At 39.7% G+C, this 25,115-nt stretch overlaps 1 protein-coding gene across 1 annotated transcript in view; it reads left to right on the top strand.

Moving 5' to 3' along the window:
* Positions 1–25,115, top strand: part of ADAM28 (ADAM metallopeptidase domain 28) — a 97,931-nt gene that overhangs the window by 34,135 nt on the left and 38,681 nt on the right. Inside the window, exons 10-12 of the mRNA XM_004707700.1 lie at positions 9,225–9,309; positions 20,937–21,067; positions 22,650–22,827. Of these exons, the coding sequence (XP_004707757.1) occupies positions 9,225–9,309; positions 20,937–21,067; positions 22,650–22,827 (394 nt within the window). The remainder of the gene's footprint in view (positions 1–9,224; positions 9,310–20,936; positions 21,068–22,649; positions 22,828–25,115) is intronic.

Here is a 25,115-nt window from a genome sequence, read left to right as displayed (position 1 = left end):
TACTTCATAAATAAATATATGTACCTAGATCTACTCTCCTATCATGATATATAAATGCATTTACATATATACATGCCTGTATTTAGACTTCTGTAAATGTCCTTTGCCTCCCGTTTTTTCCTCTATTTCTTTTTGCTTTCCTCCTGTCTCACTCATGTTGCCCTTCATTCAGGTTTTCATAATTCTTCTTGGATACATTACCCCTGATAAAGTCCCTCTAAGCATCCTATGTCCTCCTTGCCATCAATTTTAGATCACTTGGTCTTTCCTTGTCCCTGGGTTTTTTGGGACACCCCCCCTTTCCCCACCTCCCCCTATCCCAGAACCAGCAGACCCATTGTTCTCTCCTCAAGATTGTTCATCCTGCCTATCTTGTCCAGATAGATATGCATAGATAATAATATGCACAAAACAAAGCAAAGCAAATCATAACAAAAAAGAAAAAAGCTAATATAACAAAACAAAAAAATAAATAGAAAAATTAAAAACCCACAGCAAAATAATTAAAGCCCTCAAACAATTCCTGGTTTGTCTATTGACCTTTATGCGTGTTTCCATTCAAGTCCACTGGGGTGCCATTCCCTGGCCCAAAGTCCACCTTTGGAATTCTTCGGGAACTTCATTGCTTTGCTCCCCTTGCTGCCCCACTGCCCTTAGTGTTTCATCCCAGTGCAGTGGGGTCAGATCAGGCACATCTCCTGTACCATGTCCCCAGTGCTGTCCGCCTCAGTGCTATGTGTCAATGAGGAACATCATCATGTCTTGTGGCGAGGCCAGCCTTGTGATCCTCTCTGTGCATTGGGTACTCTGAGCTGAAATATTGTTCTCAGGGGTTGGTGGGCCGGGATGTGTTCCTCTCTCCTTTCTTCTCCATTTGCTCCTGATCAGACGCACCCCCTCTTCCTGAACTGCTTCAGTGTTCTCTCCTAAAGTGAATTCCTCTGGGGTGGGGTGCCCACATAGTTAGGATTGGGGGCCGGCCCCACAGACCTCTCTATTGGCTCCCTGTTTCATGCCTGTATGTTGCATTCACATCTTGGTGCACCAGGTTGAAGTCTTGTCCCTCTCTTCCTCTCCTGAGGATATATAAAAAACACCCACCCCTTGTGTGGGTTAGTGGCCTGTTCCCCTGCCACCTCTCTCTCTCTCTCCTCTCTTTTTCCTCCCTCCTTTTTAGTTGGCTGCCATACGTATCCCTGGGTTGGGTTTGATGTGCCAGGCTTTTCTAATCCACTCGTCTATCGATGGAAATTTAGGTTGTTTTCAATTCTTTGTTATTGTGAATTTTCTGCAATAAACATTGGAGCACAGATGACTGGTGGTGGTCAATTTCTTACCTCTTCTGGTATATTCCCAGTAGAGGGATAGCTGGATCATAAGGTAGCTCAATTTCCATTAGCTTTAAATATCACCAGATTGCTTTCCACAGCAGCTGTGCGTATATACACAACCACCAGCAGTGGAGGAGAGTGCCTATCTCACTACTTCCCTCCAACATTTGTTGCTCTCTGATTTTCTGATTTGGGCTATCCACAAGGGTGTTAGGTGGGATCTCGTGGTTGTTTTAATTAGAATTTCTCTGATGGCTAATAATTGGGAGCGTTTTCTCATGTTTATTGACCACTCAGGTCTCCTCCTTAGTGAAACTCCTTTTCAGGTCTTTTGCCCACCTCCATAGGGGGTAACGGTTTTCTTCTTTTTGCAGGACAGGAGGGTATGGAGATTTTAATAATAAGCGCAGGGTCTGTTGTGTCATTGCTAAAAATCCCACTCCCAGTTTGTGGGTTCCCTTGTTACTCTTGATGAAGTCTGTTTATGCACACAGGTGTTTTATCCTAAGCATACCCGATTGGTCAAGTTCAGCTTCACCTGCGTGTGGATCCTTCCCGATTGCAGTTATCCTATGCATTTCCTGAGCCAACGTTCTTGGGTTTGTCCTGACTCCTACGTTGATGTCCTGATAATATAGGGTTTTTCTTCGAGGTCTGTGATACACCTTAAGTTTGTTCTTGAGCATAGGGTGAGGTAAGGATTTAATTTTACTTTTTTACAGGTGGATATCCATTGTTTGCATTTACTTTTTAAGGGGGCATCTCCCTCCCATTTGATGCTTTTGGGGCCCTTGTTGAAGAATAGATGTCTATATGCTGATGGTTTTAGTTCTAGGTTTTCTGTTCTTTTCCATTTGTCTGAGTATCTGTCATTATTCCAGCACCACGGGGTTGTGACCGCTTTGGCTGTGTAATAGGTGTTAAAGTCAGGTAAGGTGAGCCCTGGACATTGTCCTTCTTGAGGACTTGGCTGCTAATTCTGGCCTTCTTCCCTGTCCAAATGAAATTGGTGGTCAGGTTTTCCAGTTCTTTGAGGAAGGTTGTTAGAATTTGAAGTGGGATAGGCTTAAATTTATATAATGCCTAGGGTAAGATTAGCATCTTTACTATATTCAGCCTTCTAACCCACTAGCATGGGATATTCTTCCAACAGTGAGGTTGCTTTGGGTTTCCTATAGTAGGGTCATATAGTTTTCCTTGTATAGTCTTTTTTTATTGTTGTTGTTAAATATATCCCTAGATATTACAATTTGTTATTGTGATCTCCTCTTCTGTGGTCTTGTCCGATGTATATAGCAAACCAATAGACTTCTGTTTATTGATCTTGTATCCTACCTCACTTCCATGTTCCTCTATCACTGCCAGTACTCCTATTGTGGAACTTTGGGGATTTTCAATGTATGGAATCATGTTATCTGCAAAGGGCAATAGTTTTACCTCCTCCTCTCCCAGCCAGATACCTTTAATGTCCTTCAACTGCCTTATGTTGTTCTGCTGCCTTAAACCCTATGCAGGTCTTTATGCCTAGGACCTTTAATATGATGCTTTAATAAACGTGGAGACAAAGGGCATTCTTGTCTGGTCCTCTTTTCCAGTGGGATTGCTTTTGTCTTTTCTCCATTAACTATGATGTTGACTGCTGGCTTTTCTTAGATAGCTTGTATTAACTTGAGGTATTTTCCTTCAATTCCTATCTTTTTTATTGCATTAATAGGAATGGGTGTTGTCAAATGCTTTTTTTTTTGCATCTATCAATATTATCATGTGATTCTTATAATTTTCCTTATCCTTGTGACAAATAATGTTTATGGATTTTCGGATGTGGAACCATCCATATATCCTTGAATGATCCCCCCGATCATGATGGATGACATGTTTTATATACTTTAGTATTCTATTGACCAATATTTTCTTAAGAATTTTTGCTTCTATGTTCATTAGAGATATCAATCTGTAGGTCTCTATTCCTGTGGGACCCTTGCCCCCTTTGGATATCAAAGTTATACTGGCTTCGTAGCATGAGTTTGGGAGCTTGCCGTCTTTTTCTCTTCCCTGAATGGTTGGTACAATTCCCCGGGGAAGCTGACTGAAAGCTTCTTTCATTCAGCTTCTTGATAACCATATCTATTTCTTCTTTTGCTATTGTTCTGTTGAGGTTCTTGACCTCTATCTGGGATAATCTAGGGAGGGAGTGTTTTACCAAGTATGTGACCATGTCTTCCATGTTGTTGAATTCATTAAAATACAGACTTTCAGAGTACTTTGTGATTATCCTGTTAATGTCGATGGGGTCCATGGTGATTTTCCCGGGTTCATCCCTCATCTTGTCTATTGATATTTGCACCTTCCTTTCCTTGGTAAGGCTTGCCAGCAGTCTGTCGATTCTACTGATCCTTTCAAAGAAGCAGCGTTTTCCTACATTGATTCATTGCATTGTCCTCTTGTCTTCCCACTCAGTTAACTCTACCCTGATTTTCATTATTTCTTTTCTTTTGCTATTGAAGGGGTTGTTCTGCTTACTCTGTTCTAATTGCTGTAGGTTTTGTGATAGTGTATCCGTTATAAGTCTCTCTTCCTTTTTCATATATGCATTAATTGCTATCAGACTTCCTCTAATTATTTTTGCCATATCCCATAGGTTTGGTATGTTGTATTTTCATTCTCTTTAGTTCCTAGAAACTTCCTAATTTCCTCTCTTCATATCAGTGTGCTATGTATGTGTGGGGAGCTTCATTCTTGCCCTCTTTTCTGCCTAACGCAATGATATATTGATAATTATTTTCAGCACGTTGACCTCAGGGTGGAGTTGAACTATATGATGATCTCCTGCTTAGGCTTGGGTAATGTTGGTCTTCTGAGCATAGTGAGCTGGCAAGGGCTTTCCTCAGGGTTGGGTGTCATATGGCATACTTTTATGAGTGTTTCCTTGTCTGGAAGACTTTCTTACCTGACCATATACATTAATAGTTAGCTTTGGCAGGGTGGATATTCTCAATTTGGCAGTTTTTTCTTTTAGCTTTCAGAAAATGTTATTCCTGCTATTGGGGCTGTGCCCCAGGGAACAGGGACCAGTTTGGGGCTGACTGGAACTGAATTATTCTTGCTTGCACTCCTGTCTCTATCATGCATGGCACTGCCAGTTGTGATCTGGGGAACTGTGTTCCGTCACAGGTAAATATCCCAGTGGTTATTCAATTGCTGCAAATTATGATCTAATTATCTATCTTTCCCCATACTGGCAAGTGTGGAGATGTGGAGAAGGAGAAAGGGGTTGGTTGATGTAATCACTCTGGTCCTGGACTGTAGGAGCAGTTTGGATAGCAGAGAGAAACTCTGGCGTGAGGTCTTGTGGTTAGTTCTTGGATGCTCTCGACAAGCCTAAGATTATGTCCACTTTTAGAAAGAAACCCAGGGGGAAATTATTGCTCACTGCAAGTTTCATATCTTGGATGCAGGAAGGAATGGTGGATGCTATCCTCCTGGACCTAGCGAGGGGTTATTGGTTGTGTTAGTCTGGATACTTTAGAGAAACAAATCCACAGAAACTGATGTGTAAGAGAGAGTTTTATATAAAGTTTAAGTGTGCACCAAGAAAACATCCAACCCAGTGCTGCTCAAGCCCACAAGTCCAACATCAACCCATTAACCCATATGTCTGACACTCATCCACAATGTTCTCCTCCATCTCACAAAACACATGCAATGATGCTGACTGCAGGAGGAAAGCTGAGTTAGTGAATGTATAAGCATCTCAGTGCTGGCAGGGGTCTCCACACGGTAGGTCCATGAGGCTTCTCCTTGGGGATGTCTTGCAGGAAGTCAGCCTTGCCAACTGAAACAGGAAACTGCTAAGGCAGCTGCACCCTGGTGCGACCATCACAAAGCAAGAGACCAGAGAACTGAAAGGCGAGGCTCACTGAGCCATTTATCCCTCTGCCCTTCAATTAACTCCACTTGTGTTTATTGGCCAGGTTGGCACAATAAACTAACTAACTCCGCGGTGCCCACCGGTAGACATAGTGAACTTAGAGCATTTCTGTGAATTCTCAAGTCACTTCATGGGTGAAAATTACAGGGGATGGTCTGAATCAGACCCTAGTACACTGAATCTAATTTTAGCACCCAGTCTCCCTATTGACCTCCTTACCTCTTAATTTTCTGGATAACCAGCAGTAACACCAGGCAGGTGATTCTACTTGACTCTGCCTCCATCTTGACTCTGCCTCAATCTTACTCTTACTCTTACTCTTAATTCAGATTTACGATGTAAAAGATGCCAGTAATTTATCAATGCTTTATAAAAAATCTTGTGTGCTTTAACTGCATATGTAGAAAATAAAGACATGTTTAGATAGTAGCATGGCAATCAACATTTACATAGAACTCCTAGGCTTGAGATCTAGTCAAGAGAAACTTGTAGGTTAGGAAAAAAGTAGGGAAGAGTATCTTCTGATCCTTCAACTCCACTATTATGGATTAAAATTCAAGGAGGTTTCAAAGAAGTTTGTTGAAAATGGGGGAAAGTATATATGTTAGAATTTCCCCACAAAGTTCTTGAAAGCTGGTTTTATGTTACTCACAATATATGTTGGGATCCTAACCCTTTAGTGGTGTAGGGGTTAGGCATTGGGCATTGATTCCCGTGATTGGCAGTTTGAAACTACCAGCAGCTCCATGGGAGACAGACTGGGCTTTCTACTCTCATAATAGTTAAAGTCTCCAAACTCACAGGGGCTACTTTGAGTCGGCATTAGTTCAATGACAGTGAGTTTGGTTTGAGTTTATACCTGCAGATATGTTGAAGTCCTAACCCCTATACCTGTGGATGTTCCCTGTTTAAAAATGGGTTTTTTGTCTTGTTAATGAGGCCATATTGGTGTAGAGTGCTTCCTAAATCTAATCAACTCTGAGCTATAAAAAGAGCAGGTCAGGTAGAGACACACTGACACAGAGGAAGACCGGTGCTGTCTGATAAACCTACAAGTGTAGGAACCCCAAGGATTGCCAACTGCAAGCTGAAATAGAACAAAAGGACCTTCTTCTTAGACCCAAACTATGGATATAGAGTTCTAGACTCCTGCTTTATGGAATATACCTTTCTGTTTTTAAATACCACCATGCATTTCTGATACAGAGGTAAGAAACCAAGACATCTACACTCACATTGAAGTGACTATAAAAAAAATCAAGAGAAATAGTGGCTATGAATGACAAGACTGCTGAGCAGCCAAATTTTGCTGCATACTTTGCAGTTGCAATCAGATAAAAGGAAGCAGAAAGAATCATTTCAGGATACTAGAAAGCTGTTCTTAAGATACCAGTGGGTGTCACGGGAAATAAGTAAATTGCATCCCATCATAATTACTGCACTGATTATCTAATACTGCTGACATGTCTCAGCACAAAAATTGTTTGTTTAAAATAAGTCTTCTACTCTTCCATGTCTCAGGGGTTCCAGGCTGGCATCCATGGAACCCTTTAGGGTGGATGATAATCTTTCTCTCACTGTACAGAATTTCACCCATCTAATTTGGACTTCCTCTAACATAGTAATCTCAATAAGATCGGATTTATTACAGGGCAGCTAGCTTTCCCCAAAATAATATTCCAAGAAGATTGGGAAAAAGCTTCAAATGTTCTATGCCATAAGCTTAGAAGCCATGCTTGTAGCAGAGTCTGTTAGTCAAAGTAAGTAATAGGGCTGAGCCAGACTCAATGAGAAGGCATTACTGAGTGTCAATACTGCAAGGCAGGCTCATTAGACGTTATCTTGGAGAGGAGCTTCTACATTGCTAAATTTGGAAAGTTGAATTCTAGACTCAAAGGCACATGATCTGAAAGAGTTCACTTTCAGTGATTTTCCTAGACCTCATAGTCAGTAAGTAATATGAGATTTGAATGCTTCCTAGACTGGCTACAGGGATTGTGTTAAAGTCGTTGTGTGCTGCAATTTGGTAGAGTAGTAACAGGGTAGAAAGAAAAATCATATAATGGATGACAGAAGTAAAGGAAGATTATGGCAGTCCAATATACAAAAAAAGGATAAAATATTCATGATGATGGCAAAAAAGAAAAAAAAACCAGGATAAAAAGCTCTTAAAAGATATAATACGTAGAAAGAAGCATGTGTCCTTCTGTTTGTGAATCGAGGGTATTGCTGTTAACTACAAAAATAAACAAAAGAAACCTCTAAGGTAAGAATATTAAAATCCAAATATCTACTAAGAGCCATTAAAATAGGAAATTTCTGTACAGAGGATTGCCTTCACTTTCACAAATTATCTAATAGTAACAATTGAAATCACAAATTTGTAGAATGTAGTATAAGTAAGTTTACATAACAATGTCAAAAAGAATCAAAATAATATCATACTTGAAAATATGCGTAATTAAAATATATATTTTTAAGTATGAAAGGAAAACGGGATGATATTCTATAACTTCCTGTTTTACATGTTCATAATTACTCTCAATTCTTGATATTAGTAACTGAGAATATATAGGTTTGATCTTTAATGTAAATGAATTTTAATAAAGGACTTTAAAAATTGATGCATATATTATACATTTTTAGAGGCCAACAAGGGTCGGCATCCTATAAAAGAACAAGAAACAAAAATACATGAAAAAAACAAACAAACAAAACTTTGAACCCTCACAAGTTATAGGAAAACAAAATAAAACAAATTAAAATTACAAAAGATATAGAAATATCATCTATGTAAACAAATGCAAATAGTTCAAATATCCTTTTAGTGGGATAAATATTTTAGTATTGTAAATCTTTAATGACACAAATATTTTCATGATGGGTCTAAATCCTAAAACTCACTGAAGCAAGAATTACAATAAAGTAAATGAATATAAATATATAAGCTAAATATATAAATGAAAGCAATGCATGCATGACAATATCAATACACAAATAGGATAGAGAAAATAATTTGTTGGGACTAGAATAACTTCTCTTGGAAGAATTACTACCACACTAGTTCCAAGGAACTGGAGATTGAAGGTACCCCCAAATGTCCAACTCTTACAAGATGCTATTCTGCTCCATTTGATTCCACTTCTCCCTTGAGCATATTCCCTCACTTCCCTGCCTGCTCTGACTCACTGCAATGTCACACAGAAACGCACAAAGCTTTGAGGAAATACCTCACATGGTAGTGGGTGCTTTTCAGTCAAAAATCTGATGGTCACCCAGAGGAGGCAAGTCAAACGAAGGATCCGGAGCCAGAAGCCCAAAATGTCCAAAAGCCATAGCGAGTCTTCTTGCCTCTGGCTCAGCAAGTCGGGAAAATAGAGGCCTGCCTTTCCAGAGGAGGCACTCTGAGAAGAACTGGATGGGGTCCCCAGTGTGTATCCTAGGAAGCAAAGTATGGCCTGGCTCACTCCCATTACTAAAACGGGATCTTAAAGTTACCCTCACGGAAACAAAGGATGTGGTACAGCCCACACCCTCCACCCAAGTCCGGTCTCCTGTTCATCAGCATGGCAGGGAATGCCCTCTGAGACAGCACTGTGGCCACAGGCATATAAAGTTCTGAAATAATGTATCCTATCATGAACCATGGCTAGAAGGGCCACATTAATTGACCATAACTCAGGGGGAAATAACATTTTCCCTTGATAATGGATGAATTTAACAATGAAAACGATAATATGTAGCGAGAAATATACAACATTAAAAGTAACCACACCCAGGTACTTGGATTTCTCCATTCTATAGAAAAAAAATGCCTCATGCATATTTAAAAATGGAAAAAAACTAAGAGTACAGGTACACACTGTGATTTCTCTGCTAACCATTCAGAGTCCTGGAAGAATTGTCAATAGAAAATATCAGCTGTGGCAATGAATTGCTGTGCTGACTATGTGTTTTCATTGCAGGGCCACAGACCTTTCTGGAACAACCGTGGGCCTTGCTTTCATGTCAACCATGTGCTCCCCTTATCATTCTGTTGGCATTGTTCAGGTTTGTAATATATGACACGTTGGTTCTTTAGTTAATTATTTTCTTTAAAATAGGAGTCTTCTATGATTGTGATCATAATATAGAATTTATAGACACCCAATTTTAGAAATGAAAATTTGCTATCCTGTATTTAAGAACTACCGTACTAGTCTATAAATGTACAAAGAGTTTGGAAAAGCAAAAAGAATGAATAAAAAGCTGGGGCAGGTTTGAGGCGTCGAGGGGTTGATGAAGAGATGACAGGAATGGTGTGTTCTTACCTGGTCTCTGAAGGGCTAATGTGGCTCATGAGGCTGTAGGACATCTTGGAGGGGAAGAACGCCTGACATGTGGGGAGTCTTGAATGAGGAGTAAGGTGCCTCTTATAACGGGACCCTGGTAGGACTAGCAAATCATCATTTTGGATGCTGTATCAAGGGTATATAAACAAATAACCCAAGACTCCATTACCTCATCTCCATATGCTTGGGGAACTGACTGTATGGTATCTATATTAAAGTTCAAACTCTTAGGGTAATTGTGATAAAATAGCTAGAAGAATTCATTTGAGATATGAAAGGTGTGTTAGTCTGGATAGACTAAAGAAACAAATTCATGGAAACACTCATATGTATATAAGAAAGAGCTTTATATACAAGAGCAATTGAATATTTAGAAAATGTCCCAGCCCAGTCCAGAGCAAGTCCATAAGTCCAATATTATCCCATATGTCTAATACCAATCTATAAAGTCGTCTTCAGACTCATGAAGCACATGAAATGATGCTGAATGCAGGAAGATCACAGGCCAGAGGGTGGGAAGTCTTGTGGATCCAATGATGGTTTAAGCATCTCAGCACTGGCAAGGGTCTCCACATGGCTTCTCCAGCTCAGGGCACTAGTGTGTGGTGAGAGGGCTGAGATCAGTTTGCAAATTTAGTGAATTTAAGGCAACATGTTAACAATTCTTAATGAGACTGGAGAACTCTAATCAAGATAAATAGGAATACTTAGCATCTTTTTCAGTGTAGGATTAAGGAAGATACAATAATTCTATCATGAACACAAAAATGATAGATTAATATATGAGAAACCTGCTTGAAATATTAAAGGCCTTTATATATGAGTATTTTTAAAAGTCAGGATTATTAAAATATAATTTATATATAGAAAAAGTAATCTTTTTCATGTAGAGTGTTATGAGTCTTTAGAAGAACTTACAACTACCGTCTACAATCCAGTCTTAAAATACTTTTCCAGTCATAAAATACTTTTATCACCCTAAAGCTTTCCTTGTGACATTGTGGAGTCAACTCTTTCCTCCATCCTCCTCACCTAGGAACCATAGGTGTGCTTGCTGTCACTGAAGTTTTTGTTATAAACACTGTAACATAAATGCAATCATATGACTGAATCTGTTTTCAAAATTAGCATAATAATTAAAGATTTATTCAAGTTGATGTACATATAGTAATTAATGTCATGCTCTTTTTAATCAGATTGACAAAGGTTTCTTCTCTTCCTAGTTTCTTAAGATTTTCTTTTGTTGTCAGGAATAAAAATTAAATTGGGAAAAATTCTTTTTTCTAAATAAAATTAGACCAACAATATATTTCTTCTACTTTACTCTGTTTGACATAGTAAATGGCTTTCACTGAATTCCAAATGCTAAATCAACCATACGTTTCCACAATAAAACCAAGTAATCTATTTTATTTTCTATATATATTTGATTTGATTTTTAATTTATATTGAAGATTTTGGCATCTATATTCTGAACAACATAAATTAAAAATGATCCTTTCCTGTAGTATATCCTTGACGCTTTTTTTTAAATCAGTGTAAACGGTACACACAAAAACGAATCAAAATGTGTTCCCAAGTCTTCCATTTTCTAGAATATTCCTAAAATATGTGTTGCAATTAGTAAAACCATTGAGTATGATGTTTTCTTTGTAGAAAAGATTTTAGCTACAAATTAAATTTTTTTTGTTTTAATATGGCAGATGTAGGGCTATTTCAATGATCAGAATCCCTTGAATAATCTGTGGTAGCTTGTGACTTTCATTAAATTTGCTTATTTAACTTAAAGTGGCATAGCTTTGATAAAATTTCTTTGTCATCCTTTAATATGTGCATAAATTATAGTAGTGTTCTCTCATTTATGATATCAGTAATTCATGTGCTTGTGTTTTTGCTCATTCTGGCTCTGTTTTGTCAATTTTATCAATCTTTCCTAAGAGCAGTATTTTGACTTTATCGATCCTCTCTATGGTTTTCATATTATCAATTCCATTGATTTGTGTTCTTGCCTTTCATATGTCCTTCCTTTGGCTTTGAATTTAATTTATTCTTCTGTTTCTAGTTTCTTAAGGTAAAACTTCAGATAATTGATTTGAAGGATTTCTTCTTTTTGGCTATAAGCAATAATGACATAAATTGTCTACTATGCACAGTTCTACATACATGCAAGATATTGTATATATGGGTTTTTATTTTCACTAAGTTAAAAATATTTTCCACTTTTCCTTTTGATTTGACTTCTGTTCTACTTAAAACTATGTTACAAATGCTCTGTTACTGAATCTTCAATAGTTTTAGTTAATATTTCCATTATGAAATTTTTCCTTACTCTCATTTTTAACATATGTATGTGTTCTACAGTTAAAGAATTCTGGAAGAAAGTATATGCTTGGATATCTGTTTGCTTCTTTATCTAATCCAAGCGTTTTACACATTGTATTTAGACCATTTTATAAATTATTGATATTGTTGGAGCAAAAACTTCCATTTTCCTAATTGTTTTATGTAAGTTACATTTATTCTTTGTTTTACATTTCTGTCTTCTTTTGTTCTGATCTAGTATTATTTAATAATGTAATTTAATCTCCACTAATTTTTTTGATTTATGTTTATTTTATTTTAGGAGTTACTCTGGGTTTTTTTAATAGATAACATTTATATGGGGTTACAGTGCAGTGAATTTTATCTGACCCTTCTAATCATAGTCTTTGTTCCTCCCACCAAGTGAGCTTTACCTGAGGGGTCTAGAAAGAGAAAGTAGAGGAGGAGACCAATTGGGTTATATGATTTAACAATGAGTGATTGTTAAGAGGGTTCATTGTGATTGCTATCCCTCTGGATATAAAATGAGCCATCTCAGAAGCGGGAAAAGGGGGTCAGAGGCCTACTACCAGCAAGAGATAGGAACAGATGGTGTTCTTTGGAGCCCCAGCTCCCTTCATCTTGAACCTCCTTGATTAAGGAGACAGCTTTGACATCAGAGGATGGCAGAGGAAGAGCAATAGCAGGACCAAGAGCCAGAGCATGAGACAAAGCAGTGGACTTCTCAGCCCACAGAGCCAGCTAAGCTGAGTGTTTGGGGCAGGAGGCTGACTTGTGCAGGGGTGCCTCTGGCCACTTAATTCGGGGAGTTTTGTTTGCTGACCCATGGAGCTAGAGCTGAGTTCTTTGGGGCAGAAGTTTAGGGGAAGTGGCTTGCCCTTTGGGTATTTTCTGGCAGCTCTAAAATAACTCTGTAGCATTACATGAGTAGAGCAGAGGCCCTGAAAGGCCCAATGCTGGAGACAGGCCTGCCTGCAAGCACCACTGAGAAAAGGCTGTCCTATCTGAGTGATTGTTTCCTGAGCATTTGTAATTTGTTAATTTCCTGTATAAACCCAACACTTGTGAGTATTGTCTGGGAAGATTCCATCTTGCCATCGCAGTGAATTATCAAATCCAGCTGAAAAGTAGAGAGAGTTCTGGAATGGACAGTGGGTGTCAGGATTGGGAAAGTGGAAGCATGTCCGAAGTCAGCCTATTAGGAATCCATCTTGGATGGTTGATGCTGCTGCTGCTGCTGCTGCTGCTGCTGTTTTTGCTTCACCCCTTTGACGTTAGAGGAAATCTGTTGTCTCCCTCACGCCATTTCTCTTTTTACAACTTAGTGCTGTCATTTTAATTACTTAAAATTACTTTCCATTCTTTTCTATTGTTTTCTATTTGAGTCCTTTTTGTTAATGTATCAAGTCCTCTGATCCATTTCTCAGTTATGCTTGGTCTGCCATTGAGCTGTAGAACATATTATTCATCTTCATCACTGTGTTTTTCATTTCTACAATTTCCATTTCATTCATCTCTTTTATAGGACTCAGGTTTATGCTGAAATTTCCCTGCTCTTGCATATTATCTATATTTTCCATTAAAATGTTTAATATAGCATAGTAGTTGTTTTAAGTGCCAAGTCTCACAGTTCAAGGAGCAGCCCTGGTGGCTTAGTGGTTATGTAACAGGGTGCTAACTGCAGGGCCAGTCTTTTGAAAACACCAGCCTCTCCATGGCAGAAAGATGGGGCTTTCTACTGCATTTGAGTTACAGACTCAGAAACGCACAGTGGCCAGTCTACCCTGTCCTATATGGTTGCTGTGAGTCATCATCCAATCAGTGGCAGTGAGAGAACAGTTCAAGAGGCCCTGGGGGGGCCGTGGATTGAGTGTTGTGCCGGTAATGAGGCACTGTCTATTGGAACTCCTCACAAGAGAAAGGTAAGGCAGTCTGCTTCTACCAAGGTGCAGCCCAGGACCTCCTCTAGGGCGGTTCTACTCTGTTCTTCAGAGTCATTTTGAGTTGGAAATGCCTCCCTCCATGGCAGGCGTTTGCTTTGGTCTGGTCTGAGAGTTCTAATACCTGCATTGGTGTGAGTCTCCTGTTGATTAGCGCTGGGTGTTCTGTTTTGTAAATCTCACTCTTTTCTGTTGGTTTATCTGTGAAAGACAGTAGAGTGAAAAATTATGTCTAAACAACACCCCTTTATTTCCTCATCATAGGACTTGAGGATGAGATTTTATTCACTCTACTTCAGAGGAGGTAGGATAGACCTTTTTTTTCAATTGCTAGGATTACACTCAGTATATCACAAGTTTTAACTCACCCTGGAATTACTTTGCAATGAGGGTGAAGATGCATTTGCTGCAAAGCTTTCACGGAGTGTTCCGTGCTCAGCTTTGAGTCTTCCTTCTGACTTCCACCCGAGAGAGCTTGTTGCTTTCTGTCTTGGCGCTCTCTCAGTGCGAGCAGCTTGTTACTGGATACTAGCTAGTCTTTCTTATGGATGATCTGCGTCACTAGGTGTGTGCGAGGCTGTCTTTGGAGTGTCCCTGTTCCACTACCAATCAAAAGGACGTCATCATGATCAGGCCCAAGCATGGTGTGAAGGTGCTTCGTGTTGTGTTTCTTGTTCCTCTCTCATGGATGTATTGGGTTTTCGATAGTGTCCTAAGACTGATAGGGTCTATTGGCTATCCCTCAGTAATGTAAGGTTTTCGTTGAGGGCCAGGACTTTCATGAAGCAACTGACTCACTCATCGCCATCTAGTCCTGACCCTACATTTGCTCTACTGGAAAGATAAGGGCCCTGGAGTTATTTGATGCCTTTCCTCTGCTGTTCCCTCCCTCAGCCCTACCCTTTCAGGGAGAATTTCTCAGCATTCTTGCTTGGTGAGGTCTGTAGAGACATACCTGTCAGTGGAGGGAATTTCCCTTGTGGCTAATGCACGTAGCCAGCCATGTCCGACCTCCTCCGACTTCCAATTGCCGTGAGGCAGACATGCCTTCATCTTCTGTCCCTCTTCACCTAGTCTGATGCTAACCGTTCCTCCCAAGGCACTCTACGTCTGGAATCATTTATTCCTGTGGTCACACAGAACTCACAGACAGTACTCGTGATGAGAGGAGGTTCTTAGGGAAGTAAATAGTTTCCCACAATTTGGGAGTTGGATATGGCTGTGGGTCTACATCTGTCCTCAACTAGCACCTATTTTCTCTTCAGTGCTCAGCCTCTCAGCCTCCTGTCTCAGTGGGCCAGGCAGCCAACCCTCTTATCACTCTGTCTCAGGCCCATAGTCTCGGATCAGATGGAGAGAAAGTATTCCACAGTCTCAGCCCTGCTCCTCTGAGACTCAGTGCCACGGTCTCTGTCCGGTGAATCTGATCGCATCGGCCTTTGCCACTTTAGAGGGAGATCTTTGGATGCGCTTTTCTGATGGCCCTGTGCTCTCTCTGCTTCCCAAGCAGCTTTCATATTCTGAGGAATGGCTTTGATAGAGGGGGGTTTATGTCTCTTTGCTGATCAGGCCCTCAAGGAAATGAAGGATGGCATCTTCAATCACTCTTAAAGATGTCTCCAAGGAAACAAAGGGTCTGATTTGGTTCACACCTTCTCCTAACCTCAGGACTTAAAGTCCCCCGTAATCCTACAACAGAGAGTGCCCTCCAAAATGGAGCTCCAGCCACGGACACAGAGTTTAGAAGAAGAATACATCCCACAGGGAATTACAGCTACAAGAGCCACGTCAATTGAGTACAGCTCATCTCTTAGCCGCACATATTTGATTGTCTTCTACTCAACCACACTGAGCCTTTACCTTCTTTATTTATTCATCTAATGCATTCTCCTAACTGACCTCTGGTGACATCTGCCCTAGGCAAGCAGCTCTCCATGTAACTGATGGTTTGCCTTCCCTTTTATTTTAACGCTTGGTTTTCTTGCCCTCTGATGGGTCCACCTCCAGGATAGGCTGTGAATTTATCTATTGGCCAGGGTTTTATGATTGTCAGTTCTTTCTAGTGTTCTGCATCCTGGTTCAGGGCAGAAGGAGTATTCTCTTTTTCCTTTGTCCACTTTTACTCTTAGATAGGTCTTGTGCACTTAGGCCTTATTATCTTTTTGGGGACAGAGTTTTGTGCCTCTTCTAGAGTTGGGGAGACCCTACTGGGAATTGCTATGCATGCTGGGCTCAAGATTGTTGTCTGCCTCACTCGCTCTGGGGAGGAGAAGGTAGGTGGTGGTGGAGTTTTCACGCTTCCCCCCAGGTCTTCAGCAGTACCCTGGGAAGTCCGGCACTGTCTCCATCAGGGGCTGAAAGAATTTATTCCTTAAGGGTTAAGTGTTTTGACATGGCTTCATGATTTTTCTTCACAATTGCTGCTTTCTTTCTTCTTCAGCTCCACATCTCCAAGTGAAGTTTCTTCTGACCCACTTTCTGGTGGCCCTGGACTACCGTATAGCATTGGACTGCTAGTCTCAAGGTTGGCAATTCAAACCCACCAGACCAGTCTGTTCCTGTCCAGTTGTACAAAGCCTTAGAAACTCTGGGTTGGGTTGCTGTCAAAATCAGCTAGATGACAATGGGTTTTGGGTGAGTCTAGTGTACCTACCAGAGGTGCCTGGAGAAGAAACCATGAGCGTGTGCACAACACTTATCTTCTTTATTTCTGAGGCTACTGGCAGCTTACATTTAGTCTCAAGCAAGCCATTCAAAGTTCAAGCTGGATAATTCTTACCTACTTGTTGAATTCCTGGTCTATCTCCTTTCATATTTTGCCACCTTGTTGCCTAGCAACCTTATGTAAAACACAATGGAACACTTCCTATTGCTGTGTCATCTTCACAAGTCTTGTTCTCTGGGAGCCCAGTGGTTCACCTACTGTGTTAATCCATCTCCTCAAGGGTGGGCTTCCCTTTCTCCACTCTTCTATTCTACCGACATGAGGTCCTTCTCCAGGGACTGGTCTTTCTTGATAACACACCCAAAGTACATGAAAGGAAGTCTTGCCACCCTTCCTTCTAAGTAGCAATTTGTCTGTACTTCATCAAAGACAGATTAATTGGTTCTGGTAGTCCACGATAGTTTCTATATTCTTAGCTAGAGCCATGCTGCAAATTATTTTCACCATAGATAAACTAATGATCATGTCACATCTTTCCTTCTAAGAGTATATCTGTCCTTAGATACCAGGCTGTTAGATATCTTTCAAAATTACTCAAGGAAAGTTGTTTGTCTGCCTGCTTTTGTCCTTGTTGTTAAGAATAATTATCTTTCTAGCTTTCCACAATCACAGTAAAAATGGAGACAGTATATTTTATTGATTATTAATTTGGATTTGTGATAGGCTTCATGAAATGAACAGAATAAGTTTAGAAAGCATATTTTCTAGGTGAGAGTGCTTTTCATAAAATTGGAAGAGAAATTAACATGCATAAAGCAATAGTTAATGTATGGTGGCCTATAGCTAAGTGCTACACTGTGGAATTGCACATTGCAATGGCAGTCCAAAAGAGAGAATTGTTAATTAAGATTAATGTGAACAGAAAAGGATTCATTAATATTGAGATAAAGAATGAGTAGGAGTTAGAGGAAAGAATGGAGCCATTTCAGAGAAAGAAACCATTGAAGTTATAAAAAAAAAATTTTGCTTAATGAAAGCTATCCTAACCTTGAAGAAACTATAATTTAAAAAGTCTCCATTTAAATACATTTCCATTAATCATATACTTGTGCCTTGAGTTTCTCTGCTCTGGAAAACTCCACATTGCTTTCTAGCAGGGTTTGGATGGCTTATCTCAATAGGATGAAGCACTGCCTTTAACTCCCCACTACACACAGGTGTTTTCTTTGTCCTTCCCCACCTACACACCATGAATCCTCCTATTTGGCACTCTGGCAGGGAGCATGGTTGCTGAGGGTGGTTTTATCACTAGTTTATCACCGCCAGCAACACTCCCATTCTCTTTTTGTCTTGCTATTGTGATTTTGGTGAGCGTTTACCAAGCAAAATGTTTTCCATTCAATCCTTTATCCAGCCTCCCCTCTCATGACATTGATTGCATAACAACATGCTTCTCATTTCCTGTGTTTACCAGGTTCAGTCATCCTTCTTTCCAATCTCCTTTTGCTGTCTGAACTTTATCCCTGAGCAAAGGCTGCCGAAGGAATCCCTGTGTGATCAGTCCTCTTGTAGGCCTGGTTATTGTTTGGCTTTAGAAATGGCCAGGGAGCCATGTCTGACCTTCTCTGGCTACAAAAAGGGGAAGGAAGATTGGACCCCACGCCAACCTGAGGACAGTTCCTAAGTGAGAAAGAACTCAGATGCGCCTCCGCCCTGTAGCCTTCTTTGCCTGTTTTGATACTAACTGTCCCTCCTATAGCACTCTACTTCCATGTGTTTGATAATCTGTGGCACTGGCCCCACAGAACTCATGGATGATGCTCATGATTATGGATTTTATTAGGTAGGGGAGTGAGCAGGTTACAAGTCAGGAAAAGCATTAGAAACATTAAAGATACAGTTATTTTGTGTTCACAGTACCTCTTCTCAGGCATGTAGCAGGCACATCTTCCTCTGATCCTCAGTTTCTCAACTACAAACCCCCTTGTTTTCTGTCCTGCTCAGGTAAGTGTTACAAAGGCGCCTTTAGTGCTCGCATTCCTCTCTGAAAGCCAGCCTCCTGCCAAAGGGGCTCCACATTACCTGTTCTGTGGGCCAGGAAACCTGCTACTATATGGGTTGCTGTATGTGCCACTGACTCTCTGGGCAGAGAACCCAGGTATGATCTTCTCTCGGCTCTCAGCTCTTTGAATTCTCTCTTCCTGCTTCTGAAATGGCTCATGTTATACCCAGCACGATTTCAATACAGACCAATCACCGAGTTAGAGTCTTTTACACATTATTTTCAATCTCCTACTAGTCATTTGGTGGGAGTTACAAAGACTGTATAGAAGAGACATACCAAGTAATTATATTTCACAGCAAGGATCCATGGAATGGGGTTAATTCCAGGATTACAGGGTATCTAGAAGTATAAATCTCTTGGGTTCTACTAATCACGTTCTTCTCCTCCTCCTCCTCCTTCTTCTTCTCGTCTAAAAGAGAGAGAGAGAGAGAAGAAACAAGAGGGGGAAATATTGAGAAGAGTGAAGAACTAAAAAGAAAAAATAAGAAAAAGAATTTTAATGGTGACAAAACACTGATAGAAAAATTAGTTGCCAAATACATGTGTAGTGGGATTGCCATACTCGTTCCATGGGAGTACCTATCACCAACCATAGAGGAGTGGGGTTAGGTACTACTGAAGGAAAAGGTAGTCAGGGGGTTGAACGATGATTTTATAAGAAAGGAAAGCAGAGAGCAGAGGCAGATAATACTAGTGAGCCAAGGGGAACAAGAGAAGCACAGCACGGACATTTGGGGGAGTTGCTGGCCACAAGCTGGGCAGTGGTGTGGGTGCTTGTGGTTCAGGTCACTGAGAAGCTGTGTGGGATGAGAGTGGTGTCTCTCTGGCAATAAATCTCCAAACGTCAAGGCTGGTAAAGCCCAGAACAAGTGGAGCAGGTTATCTGATCTTTGCCCTCATCAAAATGACGCTTGCAATAATTTTAAATGATCATGCCCTACTAAGCCAGTTGGCAATTTATCACTCAATATTTCTCATGGCCATCAAGTCATTTCCAATTCCTACTGACCCGATAGGACGGGGTAGAACTGTCGCTATGGGTTTCTAAGACTAACTCTTTCTGGGAGTAGAAAGCCCCGTCTTTCTCTGGTGGAGTTGTTTGTGCTTTCAAACTGCTGACTTTGCAGTTAGCAGCCCAGCACATAACCACGGCACTCCAGGACTCCTCACTACTCCATACACCTCCTTGTTAATTGTTTTAATGCATTATTTCCTCTAATTGGTATTTTACCAACTTTATTTTGCCTTTTTTCTAAAATTCTGGGTCCTAGGATTATCTGTATCCATTTCATTTGGTGTCTTCAGTCTTTGATGTTAGGGAGTCTGGGTACTAGCAGCAAGTCACAGAGGGACCCAAACCCTCAACCACAACAATTTGAGAATGAGATCTCTAGCAGTGCATGATACTGTTCTTGCATAATCTGGAGCTGACAGCCATTTAGTTGCCATCAAAGCACCTCTAATCTGAAAAGTCTGGTGATGGCATGGTCTGTTGACCAAGCTTCATGTTTTAGGGCAAGTCTAAAATGGGATGATTACTACGTCCACACCTCACTTATTGCTATGACTGGGTTTGAAAGATCAGGTTGTTATGTGAAATGTAGTACTATGTGAAAATTGAGGACTACTACATCAGATAAAAAATGGAAGATGACAACATTATTACATAATTTCCAAATTACATACATAATTATATCACTCTCAAAACACTCAGATTCATGGCTCAGCCAATTTGACCCATAACATTAACCACTACAGCCAATGATACTTTTGCTTCAACATTCCTTACAGACAGACAAAACTTACATCATGAATGCACAAAATAGTTGCATGGATGTTTTACTACTATAAATGCAAAATGTTGATTAGCAAGATAGTCTAAGAGTGAGGAATAAATGTATTCTTGACAGTAATAGAATGCAGAAACATAGCAAATGTGTTAACATTTTAGAATAACAATTAATTTTAGACCTTTATCAGCCAAACACATAAAAATGTACAATTAATTAAGAGGTATTAAAATCCAAACCAAGGAGACAGATGAGTTAAAAATAAGTTGTCTTCCTTATCATTGCTGAAGTATGAGCTTAATAAGGAAGAATTCATAATAAATGCCCTTATTATAGAGATGCACTCATTAGAGAGAAAGCAGGTTACATACATGCTGCGATGAGTATTCAGGACCAGTGATGGACGGGGATGCTTATGTGTGAGAGGAAGAACGAGAGAGACACAAACAGTAGGTGGTAGTTTGAGTTGGAAGATTAATGTTAATCAGTCTAATTTAATGGTCGAAAACAGTTAGAACCTGAGTTTTCAAAGCAGATAATCTCTTTGCCCACTCTCATCCTTAGGACCACAGTGACAACCTTCTTCGCGTTGCAGGGACAATGGCCCATGAAATGGGCCATAACTTTGGAATGTTTCATGACTCCTATGTTTGCAAGTGCCCTTCTACAATATGTGTGATGGACAAAGCATTAAGGTGAGACTTTCTGTAAACATGCTGTTTATTCTGGTTTTAATTCTGTCTGAGTTATATTACTTCTTATATCATCTTTTACAACAGGTTGGCATTTTAAAAACACTGACTACCTGTGTTAAGCTGGGTTGACTAGAGAAACAAAATCAGTGACACTCCTGTGTGTAAAAAAGAGCTTTATCTCAAGAAGTAATTATATATCAAGAAAACACCCCAGTCCAGTTCAGCTCAAGTCCATAAGTCAGATACGAGGCCATAAGGCCCTCTTCAGACTCGAGCAGTCACATGCAATAATGTAGAATGCAGGAAGATCACAAGCCAATGTGTGAAAAATCGTGTGGATCTGAAATTAGTGGAAACATGGCAGGGCTCAGGCAGCTCCTGGGGTCAGCAAGCAGGAAGGTCAAGGCAGAGAGGAGGATGTTCCTCAGGCCCTCCTTATGAGAAGGCCACACCCACAAGGAGGCATCATCAGGCTGTGACCTAATTGACAGCTTGGATGCTACTCCTACACTTTTATATATGTTCTAGTTGACATAAAATTATGTAACTACCGCAGTACACAAGACCTGGTTTCAGAAGATCATTGGTATTTATCAAGTTTTCAATGAACTCATAGTGTAATGTGGAATAGAAAGGGTTCTACAATTAAGGGTATATCTCAGAGGTGTTAAGTCATTGGAGGTCACCCTCCTGAACTTGTGTTATATGGTTTTCTGTTTTTCAGTATATGAAACTAAGGATTGAAACATCTATAGAGACAACAAGTAGAATAAGGATTTAATGGAATGGGGTGGGGGGGGCTAAAAGGGAGACAATGTCAAGGAGGTTAGGAGGGAAAAGAATGCTTGGAAACTGATTGTGGTAGCAATTACACAGTTCTGCTAGATGTGATTGAAACGATATATGTATTAAACCTCAATTAATATTATATAAATATCATTGAAAGAGAATCCTCTTATAAAAGAACGAAAAGTCTATAAATAAAAGCTTACGTTTTGCCATATCTTATGCCAAATTGCTAAGGAATTTTATCTTTAAGAATCTCACACACCTTCTTTTATTTATGAATTTCTCTTTCCTACCCAGCTTCTCCAGCTTCCCTCAAATCAGGGTTGCTATTTCATTCCCCTTCATAAAATGGGACATGTCTCTATGCCGATTATCACTTACATAGTTTTCCCAGATAGTACAACATTGTAAAATCTCATCTCCATTTGTGCAATAAAGAGATTCTGTCAATAGAATTGTTCTGAAGAAAAGTTAGTTTTTAGACAAGAAAATAAATATAATTTTACTATTTTTAGAATTTCATAACTCAAATAAACTGAATAAGATAATGCGATCATTGAGTCAGGCAGATTAAAAGCACAAACAACAATAAACCCAGCTTCCTATGTGCTACACTGTGAACCATGTTTTTCACTAAATTGGCAATGTATGTGTCTAGCCGGAGTAGCAACTGGTCAATGGATTGGGTTTGATCCTTTTGGCCAATCGTAGGTAAAATTACATGCAATGTGATGCTATTGCTTCATACTTTGTAAGAATCACTGTATCCCTCTCTCTTTTTAAATCTTCACAGCTTCTATATACCCACAGACTTCAGTTCCTGTAGCCGAGTCAGCTACGACAAATTCTTTGAAGCTAAATTATCAAATTGCCTCTCTAATGTGCCATTGCCTACAGATATCATCTCGACTCCAATTTGTGGGAACCAGATGGTAGAAATAGGAGAGGACTGTGATTGTGGAAGTCCTGAGGTACTACCAAGGATTTTACAAAATAGTTGTTTCAAGATAATGAGGATATTGCTAAGAAAATAAACTATAAAACAGTATCAATCACAGTAGAAAATTGAATGCTTCTTGTAATTTTGAAATGTTTGTTTGTAAAGTTTGTGCAATTAACCCATCTGAAAACAAATCACATATTACTTAGTAATCAGCCAGCCAACCAACCAGACATTCAAGGTAATTCCAACTCATGCTTACCCCACATGTTCAGTAGAATCATGCTGTACATTTCTTAACGAAAAACTACACCCATTGCCATCAAAGTAACTCTGACTCATAGAGTTTCCATAGAACAGAGTTTCACTGCTCCATAGGTTTTGCGAGACTAAAGTTTTATTGAAGGAGACTGTTCTGTATTTCTACCCCCAAAATGGCTGGTTGGTTCGTAGGCAATGCTTTAGTTATCAGCTTAAACATAGCTTAATGCTGTTGTTATTGTTGTAGTTGTTAGGTGTCATGGAGTTGGTTTCTGCTCATAGTGACCCTGTCTACAGCAGAACAAAGCAGCCCAGTCCTGCACTGCCCTCACAATTGTTATTCTGTTTGAGCCCATTGTTACAACCACAGAATCAGTCTATCTCATTGAAGGCCTTTCTCATTTTCGCTGCCGCTCCACTCTACCAAGAATGATGTTCATCAGCAGAGAGTGGTCTTTCCTTACAACATGTCCAGTGTGTGCAACTGTCTCAGCATCCTTGTCTCTAAGGAGCTTTCTGGCTGCACCTCTTCTAATAGGGACCTGTCTGTTCTTTTGGGAGCTCGTGTTACCTTCAATATTCTTTGCCGACAGCATAATTCAAATGCATTGATTTTGTTCCTTTTGGTCTTCCTTTTTCAAAATCCAACTTTAGCATACATATAAGGTCATTGAAAATAGCATGGCACATTTTAGTCCTTAAAATAACATCCATGTTTCCAAAACTTTGCAAAGATCTTGTTCAGCAGATTTACCTAATAGAATGTATCCTTTGACCTTTTGACTGCTACTTCCATGAGTATTGATTGTGGATCCAACTAAGATTAAATCTTTGACAACATCAATCTTTTGTCCATTTATCGTTATGTTTCTTATTAGTCCCATTGTGAGGATTTTTTGTTTTCTTAACATTGAGTTGTAATCCATACAACTTTCAGCAAGCAAGGTTTTGTCATCTGCATATTTCAGGCTGTTAATAAGCCTTTTGATGTTGATGTCACTTTCTCCTTCATGTCATCTTGCTGCTCTGGTGATTTTCTCAGCATACAGATTGAACACATATGGTGAGAGGATATGGCCCTGACACACATCGTTCCTAATTTTAAACCATGAAGCATTCCCTTGTTGTGTTTGCGTCAATGTCTCTTGATCCATGTACAGGTTCCACATGAGCACAATGAAGTGTTCTGGAATTCTCATCTTCTCAAGGCTCTCCATAGCTTGTTATTGTGCACACAGTGGAATTCATTTGCATAATCAATGAAACACAAGTTAACATCTTTCTGGTTCACTCTGCTTTCAGCCAAGATTCACCTGATGTCAGCAATCATGTCCCTTGTTCTATGCTGTCTTTTGAATCCAGCCTGAATCTCTGGCAGCTCCCTGTCAATGTACTGCTGCAACTGTTGTTGGATAATCTTCAGCAAAATTTTACTTGAATGTTCTATTAATGATATTGTTTTATTCCCATTCTTTTCACCATTTTTGGAATGGGTAAAAATATGGATCTTTTCCAGTCAGTTGACAAAGTAGCTGTCTCCCAAATATCTTGCCCTAGATTTGGCATTGTTCATCAGCTTGTTGAATTTCAGTTGATATTCCAAATGCTTCCAGGGTAGCTTGGACTTCTTCCTTCAGTTCTGCTGGTTCTTGCTCACATGCTACCTCCTGAAATGATGGCCTGTTAACTTCTTGTTGCAGTGCCTCTGTATTCCTTCTATCTTCTGTTGAAGCTTCTTACTTCATTCAATATTTTGCCCAGAGAATCTTTCAATATTACAATTCAGGGCTTGGATTTGTTCTTGAGTTCATTCAGTTTAAGATATGCTGAGCGTATTATTCCATTTTGCTTTTTTAACTCTGGGTTTCTGCACATTTCATTACAATATTTTACTTTGTCTGCTAAGTTTCCCTTTGAAATTTTCTATTCACCTCTTAAACCACCCATTGTGGTTATAGTGAAGAAAATCACTTTCAGATGCTAAAAACTGAGATCTGTATGAAGCATAAATTATACTATGAATTATGATGTCCAGAAAGTAATTTGGCATTTGTACTT

This window comes from Echinops telfairi, unplaced genomic scaffold, assembly GCF_000313985.2.
Source record: "Echinops telfairi isolate 266 unplaced genomic scaffold, ASM31398v2 ScPeMD7_9;HRSCAF=40, whole genome shotgun sequence".
In the NCBI taxonomy this organism is placed as follows: domain Eukaryota; kingdom Metazoa; phylum Chordata; class Mammalia; order Afrosoricida; family Tenrecidae; genus Echinops; species Echinops telfairi.
Note: the sequence above shows the minus strand (reverse complement) of the source record. Positions and strands in the feature narration are given on the sequence as shown.